At 38.7% G+C, this 23,148-nt stretch overlaps 1 protein-coding gene across 7 annotated transcripts in view; it reads right to left on the reverse strand.

The window, feature by feature from the left end:
• The window catches only part of STXBP4 (syntaxin binding protein 4), an 84,693-nt gene that overhangs the window by 7,690 nt on the left and 53,855 nt on the right, over window positions 1-23,148 (reverse strand). For 3 of the 7 annotated variants that reach the window (XM_075441045.1, XM_075441046.1, XM_075441047.1), the window contains exons 21-22: window positions 19,997-20,054; window positions 3,829-3,980 (exon numbers count right to left, since the gene is read on the reverse strand). In XM_075441045.1, the coding sequence (XP_075297160.1) occupies window positions 3,866-3,980; window positions 19,997-20,054 (173 nt within the window). In that variant the 3' untranslated portion in view covers window positions 3,829-3,865. Of the gene's footprint in view, window positions 1-242; window positions 364-981; window positions 3,981-19,996; window positions 20,055-23,148 lie in introns of those variants that run through there. The other 4 variants (XM_075441050.1, XM_075441049.1, XM_009940878.2 and 1 more) reach the window with 2 other exon arrangements.

Genomic DNA, 23,148 nt, shown 5'->3' on the forward strand with positions numbered 1-23,148 from the left:
TTTAATTACATGAGCAGTAAGTGTTTGCTATCACTGCAATCAGTGCTCTGAAGCACACAAGAGATTTTCACCACCACAAATGTTTTTGAGTACAAAGAGGAATGGTAGTCTGCCGCAGTTATGGTTTGAAAGGGGATGGTATTAAACTTGTCTAGAAAGGGAGCTTTCTAGACAAAGTGCAAGTAGGATCATCCTTTGAGAGTAACAGTACCTGAGAAATCACGGTGAGATCCCCTGTGAGGAGTCTGGCAGCACTGCAAACACACGTGAGTGCTTAAGGCTCCGAATGAAGTTAGTGTCAAAACAGATTTAGTGCTGGAAGGTTGTGTCCAAGCTGGTCCTTGCTTTGCATTAGATGTCTGTCTGCAAATAGTAACGGTTAGTTTTTCTCCCCCTGATTGATCATAAAGATCTATAGAGGCTTTATGTATTTACTTACATAATAACCATGTCTTTTTAAATAGACTGTACTGCAGAAAACTACAGTGCAGCCGTTACACGGCAGCATGGCCATGCACCCACCAGCACACACGCCTGACCACTATGAATATTTATGTGATGTTTATGGAATGGCCAGCTCACTTATGCATGTATGCTTATATTTATCTGGTGGGGTTGACGACAGCATCATCTAAGTTGCTGAGACACTCAGTAGTGTTACAAGGAAGCTATTCAGCACCTGCGAAGCTGAGTATTTAACGTGCCCGTGTAGCCAGCCCTGTTAAGCTATTTGCTTGGATGGGAGAATGTGACATTTTAAATTTACTGGAATATCTGCAGTATATGAAGGGCAGACTGGTGCAAGTATTCAGGTAAAGATTAACACAAGTGTGTACCAGAACAGTATTTTACACAATGTCACCTCTACATGGAAAATAAACAGAGGTACAGCAATAATTTCTGGCTATGGCCATTCCCTTATGAAGCTGTTTCATTATTTTAAAGGATATAATATGCACTTTCACTTCTTTTCAACTTAATTTTTTTAATTCTGGAATAAAAATGAAAAGTTGTTTACAGTGTTGTATATTTTGACAACTGCTTTTTACAAATTCTTTTTAAGTTATCCTAGAACCATATTCTCAATATACACAGTTCAGCTGAATCAAAATAATTTCACAAACTGTTTCACAGAAAGGAAGAGACAAGGCGATATAGAGAGGAATAACCTAGGAAACAAGTATGCCAGCATACAAAAATAGATGAGCACATTTGGAGATTGCAGGTATGAAAATGTAGTCTCAGTAGTGGAGAATCTGAACTAAGGGATTATCTGAAGAGGTAATGCTTACTGGGCAAGAAGCTAGATAGATGCAGAGATCTATTTCTAACGTCTTTAATTTCCAGCCAAATTTGAGAGGGAGAAAGAGTCTCCATGTTTCTGAAATATTCCTGTCAGTGGGTGGAGATGGTAGCGGAGCGGGCAGATGGCAGCCCTGCGTCTCGGTGTCCTCGCGCGCAGCAGCTGGGCATGGCATGGGAAGGGCAGGCAGATGAGAGCAGCTGTCCTCCTCCAGCCCATCCAGCGCAAGGACAGCTTGAAATTGCTCTCTGTAAAGCCTCTGCTCATGCAGCCTGCCCGATCCAGTCTCTGTCCCTAAATAGCTTCTCCTGTCTGAAACACCCAGCTAGCCATCACAAAGCTACCAGCAGAATAAACCAAGACTGCGAAGGCCAAGTGGAGATTCAAACCTCTCGAACAGCACTGGAAAACTGGAATCTATATGCAGTCTGGGTATCATGGAAGTATGAACTGAAAGTGCCTGTCATGAAGCATCTAGATGACTACTACGGCTACAGCAAATATCACCAGGAATCCAGAACACTATATATCCTCTACGGGTCAGGAGTCTGTGCCATTTCCAGCAAAGGGATTTAAATAAAAGTGCTTGTAGAGTATTCAGTCCTGAAACAGGAGCACATCCTCTGTCCCTTCAGATTGTGTTCTCCAGGAACACAAGGAGGCTGCGACGCACGTAGGAGCCACTGGAGCAAAATATGGCTAAAGCATTTATGTGATATTGCTAGGAGAAGTTTTCTTAGAAATATAAGTTACTGTGGGTCGTCTGAGCCAGCTCTTCTTCCTAATCCACACCACCTGTGTAGGTTCATAGATAATTTGGTTCTGACCTAGTTAAAAGTACAAAACTTTTTTTCCTATTTGCTTATTCAATATCTCCTGATATCTACTTCCAGCAAAGCCTGCAAAAAACTCTTTTGTGAGCTGCACTTTGCTCCTCCAGCAGGAACATTTGGTGATGTGCTCTGCAGCTCACAGGGCAAATGCAGGAGATTGCTGCACTGCTACTCAAAGAAGAGACCTGACTTGGATTTTAGAAAAAATTAGATTATATTTGATTCAAAAGGATCAAACAGCTACAGTGTGCCTGATCTGGCACAGCTCCATAACGCTAAAGACAGAGTGTGGCATAGCCACCAGAACTACAAATAAGTCTGGTCTTATATCCATTCCTCAGACTACAAGGATTTTTAAATCTAGTGCCACACCAGCTGAGGACAAACCTCAAAAAACGTGACTGAATGGCCTCCTTCCTTTGCATCAGCCAACGGAGGCGAGCAGGAGCGCAGAAGTGTGCCCGAACCTTCCCAGGGAGGTTCTGAAGTCCTTGCGTGCGGCTCAGGAAAATGCAGATTGGAGCCTGTGCCTTCCTCACACCGTTACAATCCTGTTCTCCTCCTTGCACCGAAGGTCAGAGATAGATAGGGCTTTCCTTTGGCATATCCATCAGGGCTTCTGAAAAGTTTCACTCTTTTATTTCATTCATTAGTCAACACCTACCATATATATTATATACATACACACACATAAAGAGCCTCCAGAAAAACATAGCATAGAATCATGTATTTGACAAAGCTGACCTCATACATTGTGCTGTGAATAATGAGATTTAAAATACCCTGTGCTATGGAGGTACAGTGAAACGTGTTCACTAGTTTGCACTAGCACCCCTGTCATTTTCTTTATCCTCTTTAATCACCAATGTGTAAAAAATGATTTTGTTCTACTTAAACACCAACTTTGAGGAGGCGACTGATTTCTGCTGATCCTGGAGGTGGTTTCACAGGTTTCATTGTACTTGAAACTTCACAGCTTCCACTGAAGTATTTGATGCATGTATGTATCAGCTTAGCAGAGTACAAAAGTAGAATAATTTTCATTCTTGCCTCATATTGTTGACAGAGTATGGTGTCCTCTACTAACACTATTTCTTTTTACTTGACAACTTATCAAAGACTCATTTTTCGGAAGCCCAACTACCAATCTTAATAAGTATTTGTTTTAAAAGTCATCAGGGCTCCAATACTTGTGATAAATTGCTAAATTTCTATTAGCAAAACTTATTTTCAAATTTCTTCCATAAAAATAAAAATTTTCGGTAGTTAAAGTATCTACATTATGCTCACTAACATTGGTTAAAAGAATCAAAAAGCTCACCTGCCATCTCTGAGTCAACCATTACCTGGCATTCACCACATGAAATTACAACCAATGGCCCAATCTGAACTCTCACGCTGGTTAAAGCTGTGAAAATTTCACTTCAGGTCAGTGGAGTCATGCCAGTAAAGCAGTCATTGGAAAGCCTGGACTGGGCCCTAAGATACGACTGACCCCTGCACACTGAACTGGGACACATTAAGGACTGAAGGGAGACTTCTGCAACACCTGCATCTTCTGTAGCGTCAACAAACCCGCCTAAAAGACTGGCAGAACCTCCTCTGCCCTGAAGGGGAGAAAGGTCATCAGGTACTACTACATTAGATACAAAGTACGTAGATTAAAAAGTGTGCATCTTCTCCCTAACTTACGGAAACTAGACGAACTACTTTCTGCCAACAGACATCCTCAGCTCTTCGACCCGGGAAGCTCTCTTATTCCATCATCATCATCATCCTCAGAGCAAAGCAAACTTAGCGCGCTTGTTACAGGGTGGATCCATGACGTTGTCTGTGTCACATGGCTGAAAAGAAACAAGAAATGCTATTAGCAACCCAAAAGAGGTTTACCAATCTCAAAACAAGAAATACCAGATGGAGTCTGGAGTTGTAATGATAATTACAACACTTTCAAGTACAGAATTCTCTTTTTCTTGCTAACTATGAGATTTTGCGAACAGAATGCGGAGTCTTCTGGGTGCTAGAACCTGGACTGAAGGGCTCCTTTCCCAATACTTGAGAGAAAATGCTGTTGTAAGAGATTCCCGATACAGACTGGTGACTTTTCCTGTTAGAGCTGCAGACAATTAACCCAGCAACAGTTTACAGCCCAGACTAGCACGGTCTTACAAAACTCCAGCAAGCTGGCAAAGTATTAACACTGCCACCATACCCGTCAAAGGCTGCGGCACAGTGCTCAAGAGGAAGTTGACCAAACGTGGAATCACATCATAGAAATATGCTCAGTTTGTGAGAACATGAACTAATATTCTAGCATCATTACGCCATTCCTCTTCTTGCAGAAAAAGGCTGATGAATAAATCCAAAAAAGGATGTTCTTTACGTGTTCTCTAGAACAAATTCCGGACATGCTTCCACAGCCACAACATGCAATAAAAGGGAGCCAGTACTCCTTCTTAAGGCTTAAACCCCACATTCGACTTGCAGTCTAAGCTGCTTTGTAGTTTTTCGGTAAGATTCTATATGAACAGAAGGAACCTGATCGAGGCTTGGTAAGGACAGATAAATGGAATAGGCTTCCTGTTTGCAGGTGAGAACGCTGTACCCCTTATGCTTGGTGCTATGCACGCTAGCCATACTGTGTGTGGGCAAGACACAGCCTCTTCTCCCTTCTGGAATAATGTGTTCTTGGTAAAGGAAATAGCTTCTTTTCGCTTAAAAAAATCTTGCTAATAAATTCACAGTTTTTACAGTCAAGTCAGTTCAAAGATGAATTTTGTAATATAAGTTCATTACAAGAACTAGCTGAAAAATATTGTACATATAATATACACCATAAAAGACAAACAGCTCTTCTCACAACCTCTACCATACAGTGTACCTAAAGCCCATGCCTATACTCACCTTGGGGTGCACTGGTTTAATTAAATATGAAGTGCCATGATGGAACTACTCTGGATTTACCTTTTCAAGTGAAAACAGATTTTGTCTCTCTGTCTTCAAGAATGCTCTCTGGAACATCCCATTATGGAAACCGATACATTAAAGTAGGAATATGAGTCAGTGTTCCACTACACTGAGTTATGGCTACAGAGATCACTTTTCAGTCGACACTATTGTGCTACAATTTTACCTTCTACTGACACCTTTTATTTGAGAATACTGAGCTCAGAAGAAGTCGGCTATGATGAAGACAACAATACTGTTCACCAAGAGATAAATGTGATGCTAATGTAAATCACATCTTGAGCTGCATTGACTAGGTTAACCTATCTCTGAACTGGTACTCTGTGAATTTAGCCACTACTTCAATTGAAACAGCACCTGAGCAAGGACCAAGCAAGAAAAACAAAATGTGGAAGATAAAGGCCATATCCACAGTTCTCATCCTTAAAAAAACAACAAACCCAAAAGCTCCAGTTGTGTGTAAAAGCCATGCATAAGTGCTTTTTTTGGTCAGAGCAGCCCTGGATGGACTCCATTCCTTCATGAGTATATTACAGAAATGTGCACCACCTTACTGGAGCTGCGGAGATCAGGTTCACGGAAGCTAAACCAGAAGTGTAACTGCACAACCTGTAGCTACACAAAATGCAACGCAGCAGATACTGACTGTTCTCAAGCACAGTAATCATTTCATTCTAAGAAAGTGAATGTACCATTTTTACAGGGAATGAGAGCAACTTTGCAAAAGTTTCCAATGCTTACCTTTAGAAAGTCAAATGCTAGTCAACATGAAGAGAGTGCTTATACAATGTTTTATGAGAGATTTGTGAATAAAATTCCATTTTAAGAGGAAATCTGTCTAATCAAGAACATCATTCTCATTATTCCACAAGACAGAGAAATATATGTATTCATATTTAAATTGTGAATATATTTATATTTGTAAATATACTATGGAAAATGTCTTTGAATTTTTCTGGAATGCTTTCTATACTATTAGGAAGTGCCAATAACTATTTTTTTTCAATTAAAAATAATTCGTCATTATGGCTTAATATGGAAGATATCACTCTAAATTAAAGTCCCAGTATGTGATTTCATCTATCTGCACAACGACACAGAACTCCTTCCAATACCTGCTGAATCACTAAATGAGCTGGATTCCATCCATTCCAGCTCTGCCAATGCAAGATTTATTGCCTGCAGTACTGTCTTAAGTGTTTATATTGCCTGCTTTATCAAGCCATTTCTCAGCAATCCATTGCTGAATTTAAATAAGAACAAAATTGGCTTTAAATTTTATTTTTTTCCCATTTGACTTCCCCATGTAGCATGCCTTGACCTGCTGTGTACCTGAATCCTCAGCTCTGTTTTCTCATGAGCATGCATTATCAGACCTGGGAAATGGGAGAAACTGCCCTGGAGCAGAAGAGTTATCTGGAAAAGCATTCACCGGTCCTTGATGCAACCAATTAAAAAATTCTTCATTAAATGTTAATTCTTCGGAAGATTGTCCTCCTACAAACTTCAGCACCAGGAGGCAAATGACAGCATGCCTAACTTGCTGCTAATCGCTGTTAAGAACTTTTGTTCTCATACAAATCAATGCAAAAATTCTCCTGACCTTTAACAGTGCAGAACTGTGGCAATGAAATCAGGATTACAGTTTTCTGTATTCAATGGCGTAACATTGTTTGATCACTGCTAAGAAGATAACTAATTTTCATCTACTTTCAAAATATATGGGGCCAAATTTTGCTCTAATGTCGATCTGCTGTAAATGCTTCTTATTTGAACTCAGTTCTTTTAAACTTGCACTAGATTTAATCCCATGAACACTTCTAGTAGGACAGTTTGTTTTAAACTCTTTGCCAAAATCCTTACTAGGAAAAGAACTCTTATAAATAAACATTCAGTCCAGATACCATGTCTCACATTGTAGACAGACTCACACAATACACACAGATTATTTAGGTACAGAACAAATGTATAAACCCCCCTGTTTTTTATTTTTAGGTCTCCAAAAGTGCTGTGGCTAAAGAGCTTTGACATAATCAGTCTGAAGAGCTAATCCCAGATTTACTGGTTTGCAGAACATTCTTGTATCAGAAATACATCCTCTCTGATTTGCGTGTTAGGACCAGCAATAAAAGTGAGAGGGAATTCAAATCTACCTCTAGGTTTTGCTTAATTGATGAAACTGTTTTGAATATTAAAGGAACAGGAAAAGCCAGCAATAGGAATTGGAACGCCAGCATTACAAAGTCTAAATGTAAAACATTTTTCCTTTGCAAATGTTCTTGTTCAAAAGATTAATTTCACATTTTCAGAGCAATTAACAATATTTAAAGATTTTTAGGTTTTCAAACAAGTCATTGCTATCGGAGGGTAGCCAAATTTATTGTCAGAAAACAGAAACATTTGATCTGGAAACATGTCAGTAGCTTATTCTGTCTTTTTAACATTAGTAAATTGCAGGACAAATTTGAGAGCTTGGAGAAACAAAACACGAGAACATAGGGAATTTTTTTGGCAAAGAAACGGTAGCAAATTATTTAAAATACCATTATAATTACCCTCCTTATGGCTCTTACTTCTCTGCATGGAAAATGACTTCTTTTAAAATGAGAACTTAAGACAATCTTTTAAGAAAAGAATAATGCAAAGGAAAATTCAAAGAAAAACTAATGGAAAAAATCTCTTCACCTTTGTGCTAGATTTTGAGCATTATCAAGACAGGCTTTTCACCTTAAATTGTATTCTCCAGCTAGGGCCAGACTCTGGAGCCTGACAGGGAATCATGCAGAGTCTTGGAGACAACCCGACTGTTGTAGGTCACTGTGCAGGATGCTGAGTTACGAATCAGTCATGTGGTACTCTGAAGCTGGGGTTTTTTTCCCCTTTTGACATGGGATGACATTCATAAGACCTGGCTGAACTTTTCCAGTGCACTAGGGCAATCTTGTGCAAGACCCATTTGTTTGAGATCTGTTCAGGAGGCAAGATGCAGCCTTAAACATTAATCAGCCAAACTCTCACAATGACCATTACTCATGGCCAAATAGAATTGGGTTGTGTCTGAACTTGGAAAGACAAATTCTGGACTTATATGAACCCTGTGCTGCTCTACCAAACTGAGCAGTGTTGAAGATGATGAAAAAGAAGGCAGAACTCTGTTTAAATGAAATTACACAAAACCCAAGGTAGTTATTTTCCTCCCTAAATGACCTACCCAATAACTTAATCCATTTAATACAGTATTAATTTTGCTGAACTCTTAACCTTTCTTATCTTACGTTTTGACTTCTCAAACTTCACTAGCCCTTTAAAATGTGATAATGCTCAGCTAAAGAGTACTGATGCTTGATGGAGCTTTTACTGATCTGTGCACAACTGAAAATTTCTGCAAAGCCACCATCGCAGTGTAGTGCTGCTGCCAACTTAAGGCTGAGACACGGGAAACCACACACTCTGAAAGCTTTAACCTTTAGTACTTTCACTGTTGTTATTGAAATAATCATTAAAAATTGTAGCAAATAGCACTGCTAGATGTAGATGCAATGGGTTGGATGGGGACACGCTCTACACTACCCAGAAATATATTCTGTATTGGGCTTTGTTAGTTTTCAGACTTACACGCACATCCCAGTGGGAAGTTCTGAAGTTACTGTGAAAGGAACATAGGCCATCTGCGAGCTGGCTGGCTCCGTGGGGGACTGCGCCTGCCTTTGGTACACATCAATACACAGGCCCCCATGCCATGGTGGTTTGGAGGCTAATGAGGGCCAGAGCAACAGAAAAATAAAGAACAATGCCACTGAATGAAGATCCTGAAACTTAATCCTTCATCTAGAGGTGATATCATCTTCCCTGCTTGCTCTTGCACAGAATCTGCCTGTGTAGCTCTTTGCTGGACTACACACAGCTCTGCAAGATTTGTTTTAATTACTGCCTTTGTTTTTTTGTTGCTGGGCCTTTCTGACTCTGTTCCCCTTGTGCTTGGAAGAGCCTTTAGCCTTGCAAGGATCATTTTTCTCTTTAAAACCCACTGTTCCAAATCTTGTGCCTTTGAGAAGGCAGCTGGCTCTTTCATCTCTATTTTACTCATATTTCTCTAACCTGCTAATGCAAGTCTCCTGGGCCATGATTTATGTTCCTTATGCACCTTCTGAAACATTGCATAATAAGAAAATATACCATCAAAAACAGATCCTGTGCAAAAATGGAGTAGTCCTAGCTTGCACCAGGCACCTTGAAGACCTTCACGTCTTGGCAGGGTGAGACAGAATTACCCTTCCTCATGCCAGCAGGTGGTAATGGAGTATCTAAGGGAGCACCGGGGAGCTGCTGCTCCTGAAGGCACTGGACAAATTTTGACCATGGCGTCATGGTAACTGCAGACCTTTTCATTACAGCCCAGCCTCCTCCGATAATTGTGGAGTTTAGATAAATACTATACTGCAAGATTCGATACACAGCATGGTCTACATGCTAGAAGTGTGCTAATTCTGTTGCCCTCAAATCTCTGCCTGATAGTGTCTCCAAGTGGCTTTACAGTCTGCACAAGTAGATTGAATATAATGTGCAGTTACTGGTGCTGCAACTGACATATTCTGTGAATGCATTCCTAATTTTGTCTAGGATTACATGATTTTTGGGCGAAGCACTGTTTCTCAGCTTTCAAGAGTCACTTCGCAGTTGTTCCTTCTGAATTTAAACTTGTTATTAATTTTTTGCCTCTTCAACGCCAATGTTTATCAATGCAATAAGCTCTCCGAGCTAGCACACACCTGCAGACCCAGTTACGATATCTGTCATGTTTGGCATCTCCTTTGCAAAGGCCAGTGGTTGGACAGCAGATGTTAAACGCTGTATTGGGATACCAAGCCAACCAACTGAAAGCTCTTGCTCTTTTGATGAGCAAATGCTGGGAGGATCTGCAAGGAATAACTTATTCTGAACTGTAACTAGAGGATTTTCATTTAGTAGGTAAGCAATTAGAACAAAATAAAACAACTGAGTGACACTGATGTAAGTATAATCAATCAACCCCGAGAGCATCTAGGGAAGACGGTTACCAGACATGGAACCTACAGACAGTTTGGGAAGGGTTTTTGTACTGTATTTATCAAAATCAGATTATTTGAAACTAAACTTTCTTTTTTTCTTTCCCCTTTTTGTTAAAATTGGTTTAGGACTGGACCCTCTTTCAAGACGACATTTCAACAGGAACATACAGCATATCATAGTACCCCAGGAGATGCTGGACAGGTCCTGGAAGAGGGCAGTGACCTTAACTTTTATTGGCTGTAGCAGATTGAGAGCACTTGTCACCTCATGGAACTGTGTCCTAAGGCAACAGAAATGTTTCTTGTATCCACCTCAGGGACTGCAGATTTTGCCTGAGTATTAATTAACGATTGAGGGATATAAAGTGAAACCCCACACGAGAGTCTCACTACTTACTCCTTGATTAAACTGATTAAACACTTGTTTACTAAGACAAAATCTATAAGCAATTTCAGAAGGCTTTTATCACTAGGAAGAAGATGTATATAGCCAAATAGTGTGCTATATCATTAAAAATTGTCAACAATAAACACATGGCCCGATATAAAATGTTGTCCTCTACAGCCTACTGTAGGTGACCCTGCTTCGGCAGGAGGGTTGGACTAGATGACCCACAGAGGTCCCTTCCAACCCCTACCATTCTGTGAAAACAGTAACAACAGTAGAATCTGAGCCAAAGCTGAACAAGACCAAAGGTTTGAGTGACAGGATATGCAGACTTTTCACAGCTTTAAAGCACTACCTGAAATCTGTCTCACCCCACTATTAGCCAACTGCCATTACTCTAAAAGTGCCATTTAAATATATGCAGTTACTCATAATCCGGTGTCTGTAAGTGAACATCATAAAAATTCTGGTGCAGTTTATTTGCAAATGCATCACAAGATAAAGATCAGTGGCGTTAGTTTTGTGCAGAATTGCACAACCAGGTTCTCAATTCACATCAGTCCTGTCTTACCACCGCAGGCCCGATACCTTGGCAAGACAGATGGTGCAGACTTAGGTCAAGATCACATAAGTTTTTTTTCTACCACAGCCTGGAACATGTTCAAGACTTACGTTTAAACTAAGTGTGTACTAAAATGAATTAATGCCTAAGTGATGGCTTCGGCCCATGCTTCAGATGAAACACATACTAAAAAAACCCTTGCTGTGCTTGCTCTGCTTCTGACGGCTCTCCCAAAACCCAAGGAGACCTCAGGGGAACTAGTGGCACAGAGTGGTGTGCATGGCTTATTCCACAAGTGCCAAATCCTACCCTAACACAGGAAAATCTGACTGGAGTCTGAATGTTCATATTTCCACTCCTACTTACAGAAATACCTAGATAGGTGAGAATTACACCTTTGGTCACATCAATGTAAGAGTAAAATTACCCACATCAGTGTAAAATTACTCAGCAGAGGTAACAAAAATCCGGACACTGATTGCAGTGGCATTTGTAGATCTAGAGCAAAAAATAATTTCAGCTTAATGTATTTTTTCACAGAAGAAATTTTAACAGCTGCCTTCTGTGATGGGCCAGAACCTGGACAGAGCATGCGGTATCTGCGGAAGCTGCAAGAACATTTCTCCGTTTTGGTTCTTGACACTAAAAAACAACCAACCTCTCGGGGAAAAAAAACTGCCCAATCAAAAGCAGCTTAAGGTCTTAACATTCTTGTATTGCAAGCTCATGTTATCATAAAACCCAATGCCAACTTTCCTAGTTTTCCATCTGAGGTTATTTTCTTTATAGTCATGCAAAAAGATTTCAGTGAAAAATCAGAGAAACTGAATTCCCTCCAACCCAATTATCTGGCAATAAAGCATTTCTAAACCTTATCCCGGCTATCTGTAAGTCTTCATGAATTTTTAGTTAGCAAAATGGCTTACGCTAAATCATCGCTGTGCCTTAAGAGGAATTCTTTCTCCATTCAACAGTGACTGTGAACACAGAACAACCAGGGCGCATGATTTTCAAAGCGGACTCCTACTTCTGGATGTATTTATTCCCAGTGACCAGCTTGAGACACAGCAGAGTCCTGTACTTCAGATGGCAGGCTTTAACACTTTGTGAAAAGTTGTCTGAGATGTCTCAAGTTGGTTATACAGAAATCAAAAAGAAAAATGTCAAGATTACCCCAATACGTAAAGTTACATCTGAAAGTGTTGGAACTGATGCTGAGCTGATGCATGCGGAGAGCTTTGGATTGTTATTCGTTAAAAAGTAGTAATAACAGCTAGTTCTTTGTTAGTGCTGTGGCATTTTATTTAAATATTTGCACCTTCTTGTGTCTATATAACTATCCTTTCCTCTATTTTCAGATAGGAGGACTTGAGGATGACAGGTAAAAGGAAACATTTTCAAAATCAACCTCTATTTTTGAGTGACATGTAAAATACGAAAGGTCCAATTTTAAGAGATGCAAAGTAATTGAACTCAGTGAAAACAGGGAGCACTCCATGACTCCAAATACCCATTCCTACTCACAAAAAAATCAAAGTTGCTAAGATGGGGATGCCTACAAAGATGATTTTGATAACCGATAATTTTGGTGCAGCTAACTTGCCTACTACTGCACAGGGGGTTGGGAGCAGAGCTGGTACTGGGTTCAGTCCGGGGGGATTTCAGCCACATGTTCTGCATGGCAGATCACAGTTTTTCTTTGCTTGCTCTGAACTCCTGGAAACTTGAGTGGAACATACAGAAGTTTACTTCTAGATCAGCTCTGCTACGATTTGAACTTTATTGAACTTGATTTCTTCTAGGAAGAGCCACTCCAACCACTACTTTGATAACCTGCAGGTAACGAGGATGTTGTAATATACTGGTATGTGTTGGAATGGAACAGCAGAGGCAAAGCTGAGCACACCTCAGCATGTTGAGGTTTGGGCCCTTCCTTTCTAATGCAATAGAAATGCGTAGGCTACACTTATCAAAGGAACAACTTTTTTCAATTTAGCATGCAGTAAGTACAATCAGCTGTGATTTATTTTCCTTTTGTGATGATACCTTTAGCTCTAGTGCTATAAAACATCAATGTTTATACTACAGAAGTTCTTCATCTATCACACATACACTGCTATTCTTAGTTCAGTCATAAAATCATAAACAGTTTCTGTGAATGCCCAGCTTTCAGCCAAATTAACGATGGCTCCCTCCCAAGCGAACCCAAACGAAACAGTGTATTATCAAATGTATAAATATGATGTGTTAGCTTTCAAAGCGGAAACCTGACTTGTTAGATATGATTTCAAAAGCTACCAGAACATGTCATGTGTCTTTTTTATTAATCTATATTTTAGAAGTATTGTCTACAGGCTCCTACTTAACGTGAACCAAATTCTATTCTCAGTTATACCGATAATAATATCAGAGCACCTTCATTGCCTACTTTGTCACACTGAAGCACAAAATGCTTCCATGTGAAGCTTCAGATTTTAAGATAAAATGCTGAAAGATAATCCTAAATCAAATATTACCGTTTCCCCTTTGGTATAAGATAGAAAATGTTACAGGCCCTAATACATCTAAGATCCCAAAATACTGAAATATTTCGGAACTTCTACCTGTCTTTCAGGAAAACTAAATTTGAGATAAATGTTCTTGGGAAAAATAACAGTTAATGTGGGAATAGCTGGAACCTAGTCCTATTAAAAAGCTAGAAAAACAGTGTTTACAGGGGCAAAACTCACAGCTGGTCCTTACAAACTGTATACATATGCAAGCAGTGGGTGGGCGTGGGAGGGAGAATAGCAAGGCCCTACCTAATTTTAGGTGCCAGTCTCATGATACAAAGCTGCCATATGTTAAAGGTGAACATAGTGGGAGGATGGAAGAGATTAACTATAATGGGTTTTCTGGGAAAAAATTAGTGTCCCAGCTATGCTTTTTTATACTGTCTCTGTGTGAATCTAAACCACCAGTGTATATCCAGCAATTAATTATCATATATAATACTTCACTGGGAGAACAAAGACTCTTTCACCTATTTAAAAATCAAGCCCAGATGTTACTATTTCACAAAATCCATTCAGTGACAGGATACATTTTCTGTTTGCACTGCTGCAGTGCTGTGACTTCCATGAGGACTTTAATGCCAGAGCATACAACAAAAAAGAAATTTTGATCTCATAGAGGTTACAACACTTAGTAAACTCATTCAGCATTACACCTGAACTAAGCCTGGGCAAAAATAGCCACATGACTAGCTTTAAAAGTGAACAAGATGAACCTTCTCTTACTTACGAGACTTTTCCCATCCTAATGCCTTCCAGCTGACTGCTAAGTGCACACATACACATCTGGATGTATGTGATACTGTATGAGGGCCCTTTAGCCCCTTTGTGTTTCTGGGATTTACAGATAAGATGTCTATTTGGGACAGGAATTTCTATTAGAAAATCAGTAATTGAATTTCTCATAACAGAACAACAGCCTTAATCATCTAATAACTAAAATGAATTAATACCAAATTTTTTTACCTTATTATATGGGGTCTCTTCAATACACTGGTCCTCCAAGTTCAAGACAGGCAACGGAAAAATTGGACAGGATCCAGTGGAGTGTCACCAAGATGATTAGAGGGTTGGAGAACTTGGCACATGAAGAAACGTTGAAGGAATTGGGTTTGTTCAGCCTAGAGAATAGAAAGCTCGGGGGATGTGGTGTGGGTGTCTAATCAAAGTCTTCCAGTACCTAAAAGGTAGTTGTAAAGAGAATGGAGGTACTCTTCTCACAAAGATGTATGGCAACAGACTGGAAGCAATGGGCACACGTTGCTTCAGGGGAAATTCCATCTAGATTAAGAAAACAGTCTTCACTGTGAGAAGAGCTAAACATTGGAATAGGGTGCCCATATAGGTCGTGGAATCTCCCTCACTGGAAATATTCAAGGCTTGGCTTGACAGGGCTCTGGACAACTTCCTCTTCAATAGGTTAAATGAGATGACCTCCAGACATCCCTTCCAACATAGACTTTTCTCTGATTTTATTCTATGATTTTGGCATTGCAGTGGACTGCTGAAAACCCCACTAGGCTACGTTCAGTTGTCACTTTGAGCAAATGAGGTCAGAATCTCAACTCTTCTGAACCAAACTGGCTGATGTAAACAGTGATAGAAATACCAGACGTAAACTGGTGAGGAAACAGGCATCAATATAATGTGCGTCTATTATACATTAACTGATGGGGGATGAATCTGGGGCTATGTATGAATGACTGATTGTATTGCTACATGCAAAATAAAATACTTCTTGCCCTCTCCATCACATTTAAAGTACACCAGGTTATCTCAGAACATAACTAGGGCCAAATTCAACCTTTACTCTCCAGCAGGAGGCAAGCACAGTTCTACTAGCAATGAAGCTGATCCCTACCTTTCAGTCTACTATTTTTGTCCTTCTGGTAACTGCTAATTTATATTATATTAGTAAGTCACTTGAACTTGTTTTTTTTCTGATGCATACTGAGATGTAACTCAGAGAGGCGCACATTACTGTTTGCTATTTCACGGTAAACCTATACACATCACCTTAAGGCCTAGCACAGAATCATGTGAGTTTATGGCACAATGGCAGTCTAAAAGGTATTTTTCTCACACTTGCCAGTACTTTCTGACTGATCTTAGCAACTTGGCTGATTGAAAATAATTTACTAAGAATGTGAAATGATTTCCTGAATAGAAGAAGTGATTTCAAAAATTGTCTCAAGGTTGAGTGTTCACGGACAAGATACAGTTTTCTCTGGTAGGTACAGAAAGCTGCTCAGCCCCTTAGGAATACAGCCATGTAAATGTTTTATTCATGTCAGTTATTCATATAAGTGGGTTTCACTTTAGTGTGTAACACAAGCCAGCTGGTTTGCTTCTTTTAAACTCTGATTTGTCATGCACTTCATATTGCTACACCCCCTTCAGAGATATTTATGGAAATTTCGCAGCAAGCTGTCTCCAGCTTATGTGCTATTAAGATTCCATTCTGGGGTGTTTACTGCATTAGATTTATAACCTATAGATTTATGGACTCAGCTACTTGATGGCCCAATAAAGCACATTGGAACGGAAAGCAACCACTAATTAAAATAATATTTGATTGTCCTTAGCATATTGTAAAACTGCTGTGGATTTGAACAGAGCCATCGCAGCTTCTATACAGCCTCACTGCATGATAAGAAAACTGACACGTCACATATAAGATCAGTTTAATTGTGGCTACACTTGGGGAATTATAACATGTTTTTCTATCTGTTTGCATACATGGAAGTGGGCTAATATTGAAATACTCTTAAGTCCCTCATGGCTTTGGCTGTTCTAAACACCAAAGAATGAAAAGATTGCAACTCACAGCCAGAGAGAACAAGCAGTCTACAGTATTAGTACCAGGGCTGTAAAGTATCAACTATTCTGCTAATCCCCATGTAAACAATTAGATTAAATCCTACTGAAAAGGACCAGCTGCTAAGATGCACCTCAAGCTAGGTTCCTCCCAGAAAAGGGTATTTTCAATGTTGGGTAGAATTTTCATCTTAAAATCTCTACCATACAATGTTAGAAACAAGGGACTTCTGCAACCCCTGCTCCTTGCTCTAAATAGTTAACTTTCCCAGACTGACTTCATACACACTACAAAATGCAGTAGAGGTATGAATTTTCTAGCATGCAAAAAGCCTGGCTTACACTCTGTCAAGGCATTTGGAAACAGTGATGAAAGCAAAATAAGGAAATAGTTAAAAGGAGTATTAATTACCATGATGTCTTACTGCAATGATCAGTTAATTCTATTCTAATGAACTGCATTAAGACCTCTCCACACCACTTCAGTGCAGTGGCTCCATTCAGAAGAACAGAAGCTTTTACACAGTGGTCATGAAAAGAGACTTCATAGCCTTCTCTGCAACTAAAATGGATAGATTTTCCTTGCCTGCCACATAAAGACTGGCATGCAGAACTGTACAGGACAGATTACAGAAGGTAACAACGACGGAAAACCTGGGGCACTATCACTTGTAATGCTAGGAGCATGTTAAGCAGAAGAAAGAACATTCATCAGTCATGAACAATCAAAGATCAGATACGCAAAAATTCCCGAAAAAGCTTTTTCATGTGAACTACTGAATTCAAATCTGGAGTTTCAGCAAGTGGGGATAACATGCAAAATATCTGATGCTTTCTGCAAATTAGGCTTCCACCACCTAGACTAGCTGAGATTCCACTGTTCCTAATATGCCTCTTATTGTCACATCTGCAAGAGTTCAGCATCCAAGTGCAGAACTCAGAAAGAAATTTCTTGTGCATATTCAGCAAATCTAACTTTCTGCCAAGTCATCAAGATAAGTACTTGAATGAGAAGCACAGTAACAAGAACAGGAAAAAAAAAAGAAGGAGGAAATGTTTCAAAGATGTGAGATTTCTTCTATTCCATTTCTAAGTTTACTTTGTTATTATTGCTAGATAATACTATCTTCAAGCTCAGTTTCCAATTATGCATCTATAAACCTAGAGTACTGCAAGTGTTTTACCCAGAACAGAAACCAGCATCCCCCTTAACTTTCCAGCTGTCCTATAATGGCTCCCTGCATCAACAGACGGAGACCAAGGGAACAGTGCTCTATTTCAATATTTGCTCTTGTATTTATTGCCATTGCTATGAAATAGGCTTTTAATTCACTTTCATTTCCTAAGTTATTTTTCTACAATTCTTATTGGTATAAGTTCCAGGTAGTAACCTACATCTGTCGGAAAATAAAAGGCACTATTTGATTAGAGCTGGCATGCAGTATCATATACGGTGTGTTTGGAAACCTCTACAGAAAAAAACCGTCTGCTTTAATACATCTAGCTCAAGGCACGATGGGGTGAGACAAGGACAACAGGGCAGTATGGCTGAAAAAAAGGAAAACAAATGTCCATGCTTTTCTTGGCTAGCTAATACGTAAACTTCAATGTTATTTACATGACTTTTGTAAGAGTTTGGGATAAAAGTAATTATCTCACTGCAAAGATTTATTTGCTGCCCTTCCTGTCTTTTAGGAGACTGTGGAAGTCCACCTGCAAAATACCGTCCTCCTGGCACCTACCAGAATTAAATAATACCCAAATTTCAGCAGCTAGAGTAACTAGGTATTAAACAATTATACATTATATATCTTCAAATGGAGTTGACTTATATTTTTCACCAATTGTTTCAGTCTTTTAGAGGAATAATAAAAAAACCTATTATATGAAATAATTTCCACCATATTCTGGAAAAAGCAACTGCGTACTGTCCAATTCACGTCCCAAAGCTTTTGGGATGTACAACATGTGCTGCTACTTTTTCATGCATTTTTCCTCCAGAATCAGAGAATACAATTGGAAAAAAAACATCTTCCCTATAGTATACAATAAATTCCTCTAGCTTTTATCAAGTAGGTCTTTGTAAAAAACCTTCCCATGCTCTACCTGCAAGATATTAGCAGGATATAAACCACACTTTGGCTTTGGTTAAAAACCCTTTTTTTTCCCATTTTTTGTAAATAATGAATTTGCACTGCATTTTTCTTCAGGTCTTTCAGGAAAATGATCACTAACGAAATCTTATAGTTATGAAAAGACAAAATGTAAATAACAAAGGCCCAGGCTTAGTGCTTTGTTGTTGTTTTTTTCCCCCCAGATGATTACATCTTCAAATGATTACTGCTTTTAAAGCTTTTGTAGAGGTTTTCTTTATGCTTTAGACACCGTGTTATTGTAACATCTTACCAAAGTCACCTTTCCTCTAGTCTCTAGAGAGTTTTCAAAAATTAATTTGCTTGCAATATCTTCTAAAAAAAAAAAAATCACAGGTAACCCCTGATACAGACATATTTTTCTGTAATTTTTTTGTGGTGGTGCATAATAACAGCTCACTGTTGCAGTGTCTATTCTGAACACCAGTTAGTGAAACTCACTATTAGTTAATGTAAGTATATCTAATAAGCCAGCTATGAAGATTATGGCTTTATCTTTGGCAACCCCTTGAAAACGTAGAAAGCAAACCCCATGGAAACCACAGGTGTCATTTTCATAGGGTAGAAAACCAGAACAAAAAATAATATATATGCAGAATATGAGAGAAGGCTTTTGCACCTGGTGCAGCTTCAGTGGCATTATCAATGGAATAAAAGTTGCTTAACCTGCAGCCAGTGATACTGTGAAATGTCAATATTCTGTGATACTCAAGTTAGTAAGCCTCCATTCTGCAGCTTAAGTGTAGAGTATAATGAGTTTTCTTCTAAATGTACGGTATGGCAGTTTGAAATCTCTTGATCATTTTATAAATGTAACTAAATGCTTTCAGTCGTGTTCCTCACCCTCTTGCAGCAACAGAACAACTTATTCCCACACAAGGGAGCAGGGTACAACGTCAAAATGATCAGTAACCTCACATTTAGGTGAAACCAGGGCATTACCTTCTAAAAATCTAAAAGAAATCTAAAAATTCTTCCACTTCCCCAAAACACAACGGCATTTTTAAAAACATATATTTATACTTGTAAACTATTTAGGGGATGAGATTTTTTTCTTCCGTATCTCCTGGGTCCATTATAGGGTCAAACATGTAACTGGGGAAGTTCTCAGCATTGTAGACCAGTGTTTTCAAAGAGATCTGAAGGACTGAGAAACTCAGTTCTCACTGGCTTTCAGCTGGATTTGTGACTAACCTCTCTAGGGCCCTATGGACAGTGAAGTCACAAAAACCAGAAAAGAACAAGTGGTGTTGGCAATAAAACACAGCTTTTGTTATTTTACTCATTTTTCCATTAATTCTAGGTTTAAAAATGATTTTAGTTTGATGTGTTTTTATTTCAACTCTGACCCATTTTCCCCCAGAACTACTCACTTGATAAAATACTTGATTCCATCTGCTGTATAAGCTTCTTCCCATCCATAAGGCAGACCTAAGATGAAATGAAGAAGTAAGATGTTTCTCAAAGCTTACGTGACACAAAGAATATAGTTTTGAAATGATGTTAGAATGCTGTAATTCAAATCCTGTCATAAAAAGATTATAAATGAATTCTGCTATTTTTGCAATAGATGATAATGTAAACAATACAATTTAATAAATATTTGCTGTGCTACAAAGCTATAAACCATTTAATGATACTTTTATTACTGCATTTCTTTTGTAGAAGCTGGCAGTCTGGTCAAATTAGAGTGTAGCAGTTAACTCCTTTTGAACTTTTTATTGTAATTTACACCCCTCTGAAGTGGGCAAAAAACCCGCTATGCCTGCTGAGGTCTCGTTTACTCTGTTTTTACAGCTATTACATGCAGATGCCAATAACTATAGCAGCTAGAAATCTGGGCAGAATGAAATCCTCTGCTGTTCCATTTATCACCAACCTCTGTGTTTATACATTCTTTGGGAATTTAGACACAAACTCCAAGATGCTTAGAGACAGATTCAGAGAAAATATGTACAGAGATTTGTATGTATACTATGGCTACATATCCTGAAAAAGGTTAATTTAATAAATGCATTGCTTAATTTTGTGATTTACAGTAATGTTTCTGGGAGTTAAAGTATTTATATATGCAATGTTTAGCATAAATTAAAGTATGTGATTCTGAAAAGGTGCCATTCTTACATGTACTAAGAAACTGCTCTTTTCCCCTTCTGCAATTATCAGTCATGCTAATCTTCAAAGCTCAGTCTTGGGTTTTGTTCTTAGTTTGAAAGTCCTGTCCATGTGAACGATGAGTAATACTTTTAATAGGGTACTATACTAGATCACTTGAAAAATTCAGTTTTCATAGGAAACCTTTACCTTTTTATTTCTTCAAAACCAAATGTTTGTAGAGTTTAAAACATGCTGGAGAAAGAAGCATCAGTAACTGTGCAAAAATGCTGCTGATGTATGCTTTTGTGATACTGTACTATAGTGTATATAAAGGAAAGAACAAGGTCCTGAAAAACCTCCCTTTTTTGACACTAGAAATACATATAACATTAAAACATGCACGAAAAATTGTTCTGCAAGTGCTTTAGCTTGAAAGTCATCTCAAAATGTTAGTGTCTTAGGAGTTAAACTATTTTTGTTCAAGTCACAGTGCATCTCAAAGACCAACTCATTAGAACCATCTGTGAGCCTGCTTTAGATTAAAAACTTTTATTTGGAAAATGTGCTGGACTGCACGCACCAGATGATCTTTGAAAGCTGCTTCACACCAAGGCATGCCCTAAGTCCACATACATGTAGATTTTTTTCTTAAAAGGCTCATTTTCTCCCATCATCACACCTTTGTCTCTAGTGTGGCCCTTACTACTTAAAAATCTGGAAAGAGATAATTTCAGTTCTGAAAGACAAACAGAATTCATTACAGCTACTGAGTCAAGACTTGGCCCAGTGAAGCCAGTACAAACCATCTGAGCAGTAATTATACCGCTAGGCACCAAGTGAAAAGCAACAGGTAAGTCCACCAAAACTCCAGAATTCAGGAAGGGAACTTGAGAACTGGTAATTGTAGAACAGGACCATTACTGTTTAGTACAGCTTGAAAAAACAAAAAGCCCATTGGATTAATTATTTTTCCTTTCACTTTGATCCTGTATTAGTCACTTATCGCAGACTTCTTCCTATTTTCAGTTTAAAACAGATCTATACAATTTGTTCCTCCAAACATGCCACCTACTACCTTTGAGAGAGAATAATCCACAGCTACTCCCCTTTAAATACAAGGTAGTTGCTGCGTAACAGTTTTCAGGCTCTGACTCCTTTATGAAAGAAGAAAGAAAAGTATGTTTAAGTTGTAAATATGCTAGACATGATCACTAGTTCTTCCTTCCTCTCCTATGAAAAGTGGGACCTTCATTCAACATGGATATTTTCTAATGATTTAAATGGCAATAGGGTTCATTCTTCAATTGCTTCCACCTGCCCTGGCCTTTCCTCATTCCTGCGTGCAACGTACACATCCAAAATAAATGACAATGGATTTACTCAATTATGAACAAAATCTCAGCATCTGCTCTGTGCTCACATCACCCGTTTCACTCATCAGTGACAATTACACTTTTTTCACTAGTAATTTGATTAAAATTATGGCGATTTTTTTTTCTAAATGAAGAACAGCAAGTAGGTAGCAATGATAACTGGTGCTCTGTATTCTTTTCTGAATCACGAAAGACTATGCTTTTCAAAAGCACTGAATACATTTGTCCCCTACAAGTGAAACTCTGGAGGTATCTTTACAGCTTTATTTGCCTTTCTGACTCTATATGCATTGGATTGTGTATCTTATCCACTCTATATGGTTCAAAGTTGCACCTACATCTGTAGGTTTTTTAATGCCTTTTTTTTTCCACATTTTTACTCTTTCTCCACTAGTTTTTCACTGCTGTTCCCTTCACTCCTTTCCGTCACTGTTAGATTTGTACTTCCATTTCTTGGTATTTCCCATGGTAGCCAGGAGCCTCTCATGTTTCGCATCGTATTTCCCTAGACATCATCCTCACTTCCTCCCAGCTCACTTTCTCCATGAATCATTCATAAGTTGATCTACTTCCTAGTGCTCTATTTTTTCACATCCTCCAGGGTCAGATTTGTTGCCTGTCCTAGGACTTACTTTGAAAAACTGCTAAGCTCTCACCTGGAGTAAATGGGAGGTAAACGAGCTTAAACAGTCAGAAATACATCCTGAAAGATTCAGAATTTAGCCTACATAGACTCCAGCCGTTTTAGGTTTCCTACATATTTATAATTTCTTCTGCGAATTGCTACAGTCTTTGATGAAACTTCATAAATAATATATCTTGGCTGCAGTTGTCTGCATATATCATCTTAAAAAATTACAGACAAAGTATTTAAAAATAATTTATTTTCAGCTGAAAATAGAGGGCTTCTTGCTATTCAAATATTGGTGATCATTTATCTTTTGCACGGTAAAGAAAGGCAAAACTGCAAAAGTAACTATGCTTGCAAAAGAAATGGATACAGTCCAAAGCACACTTCGCCCAAATAGAATGAATGGTCTCCTGAGAGAGTGCAT

Source organism: Opisthocomus hoazin, chromosome 21, assembly GCF_030867145.1.
Source record: "Opisthocomus hoazin isolate bOpiHoa1 chromosome 21, bOpiHoa1.hap1, whole genome shotgun sequence".
Taxonomy (NCBI): domain Eukaryota; kingdom Metazoa; phylum Chordata; class Aves; order Opisthocomiformes; family Opisthocomidae; genus Opisthocomus; species Opisthocomus hoazin.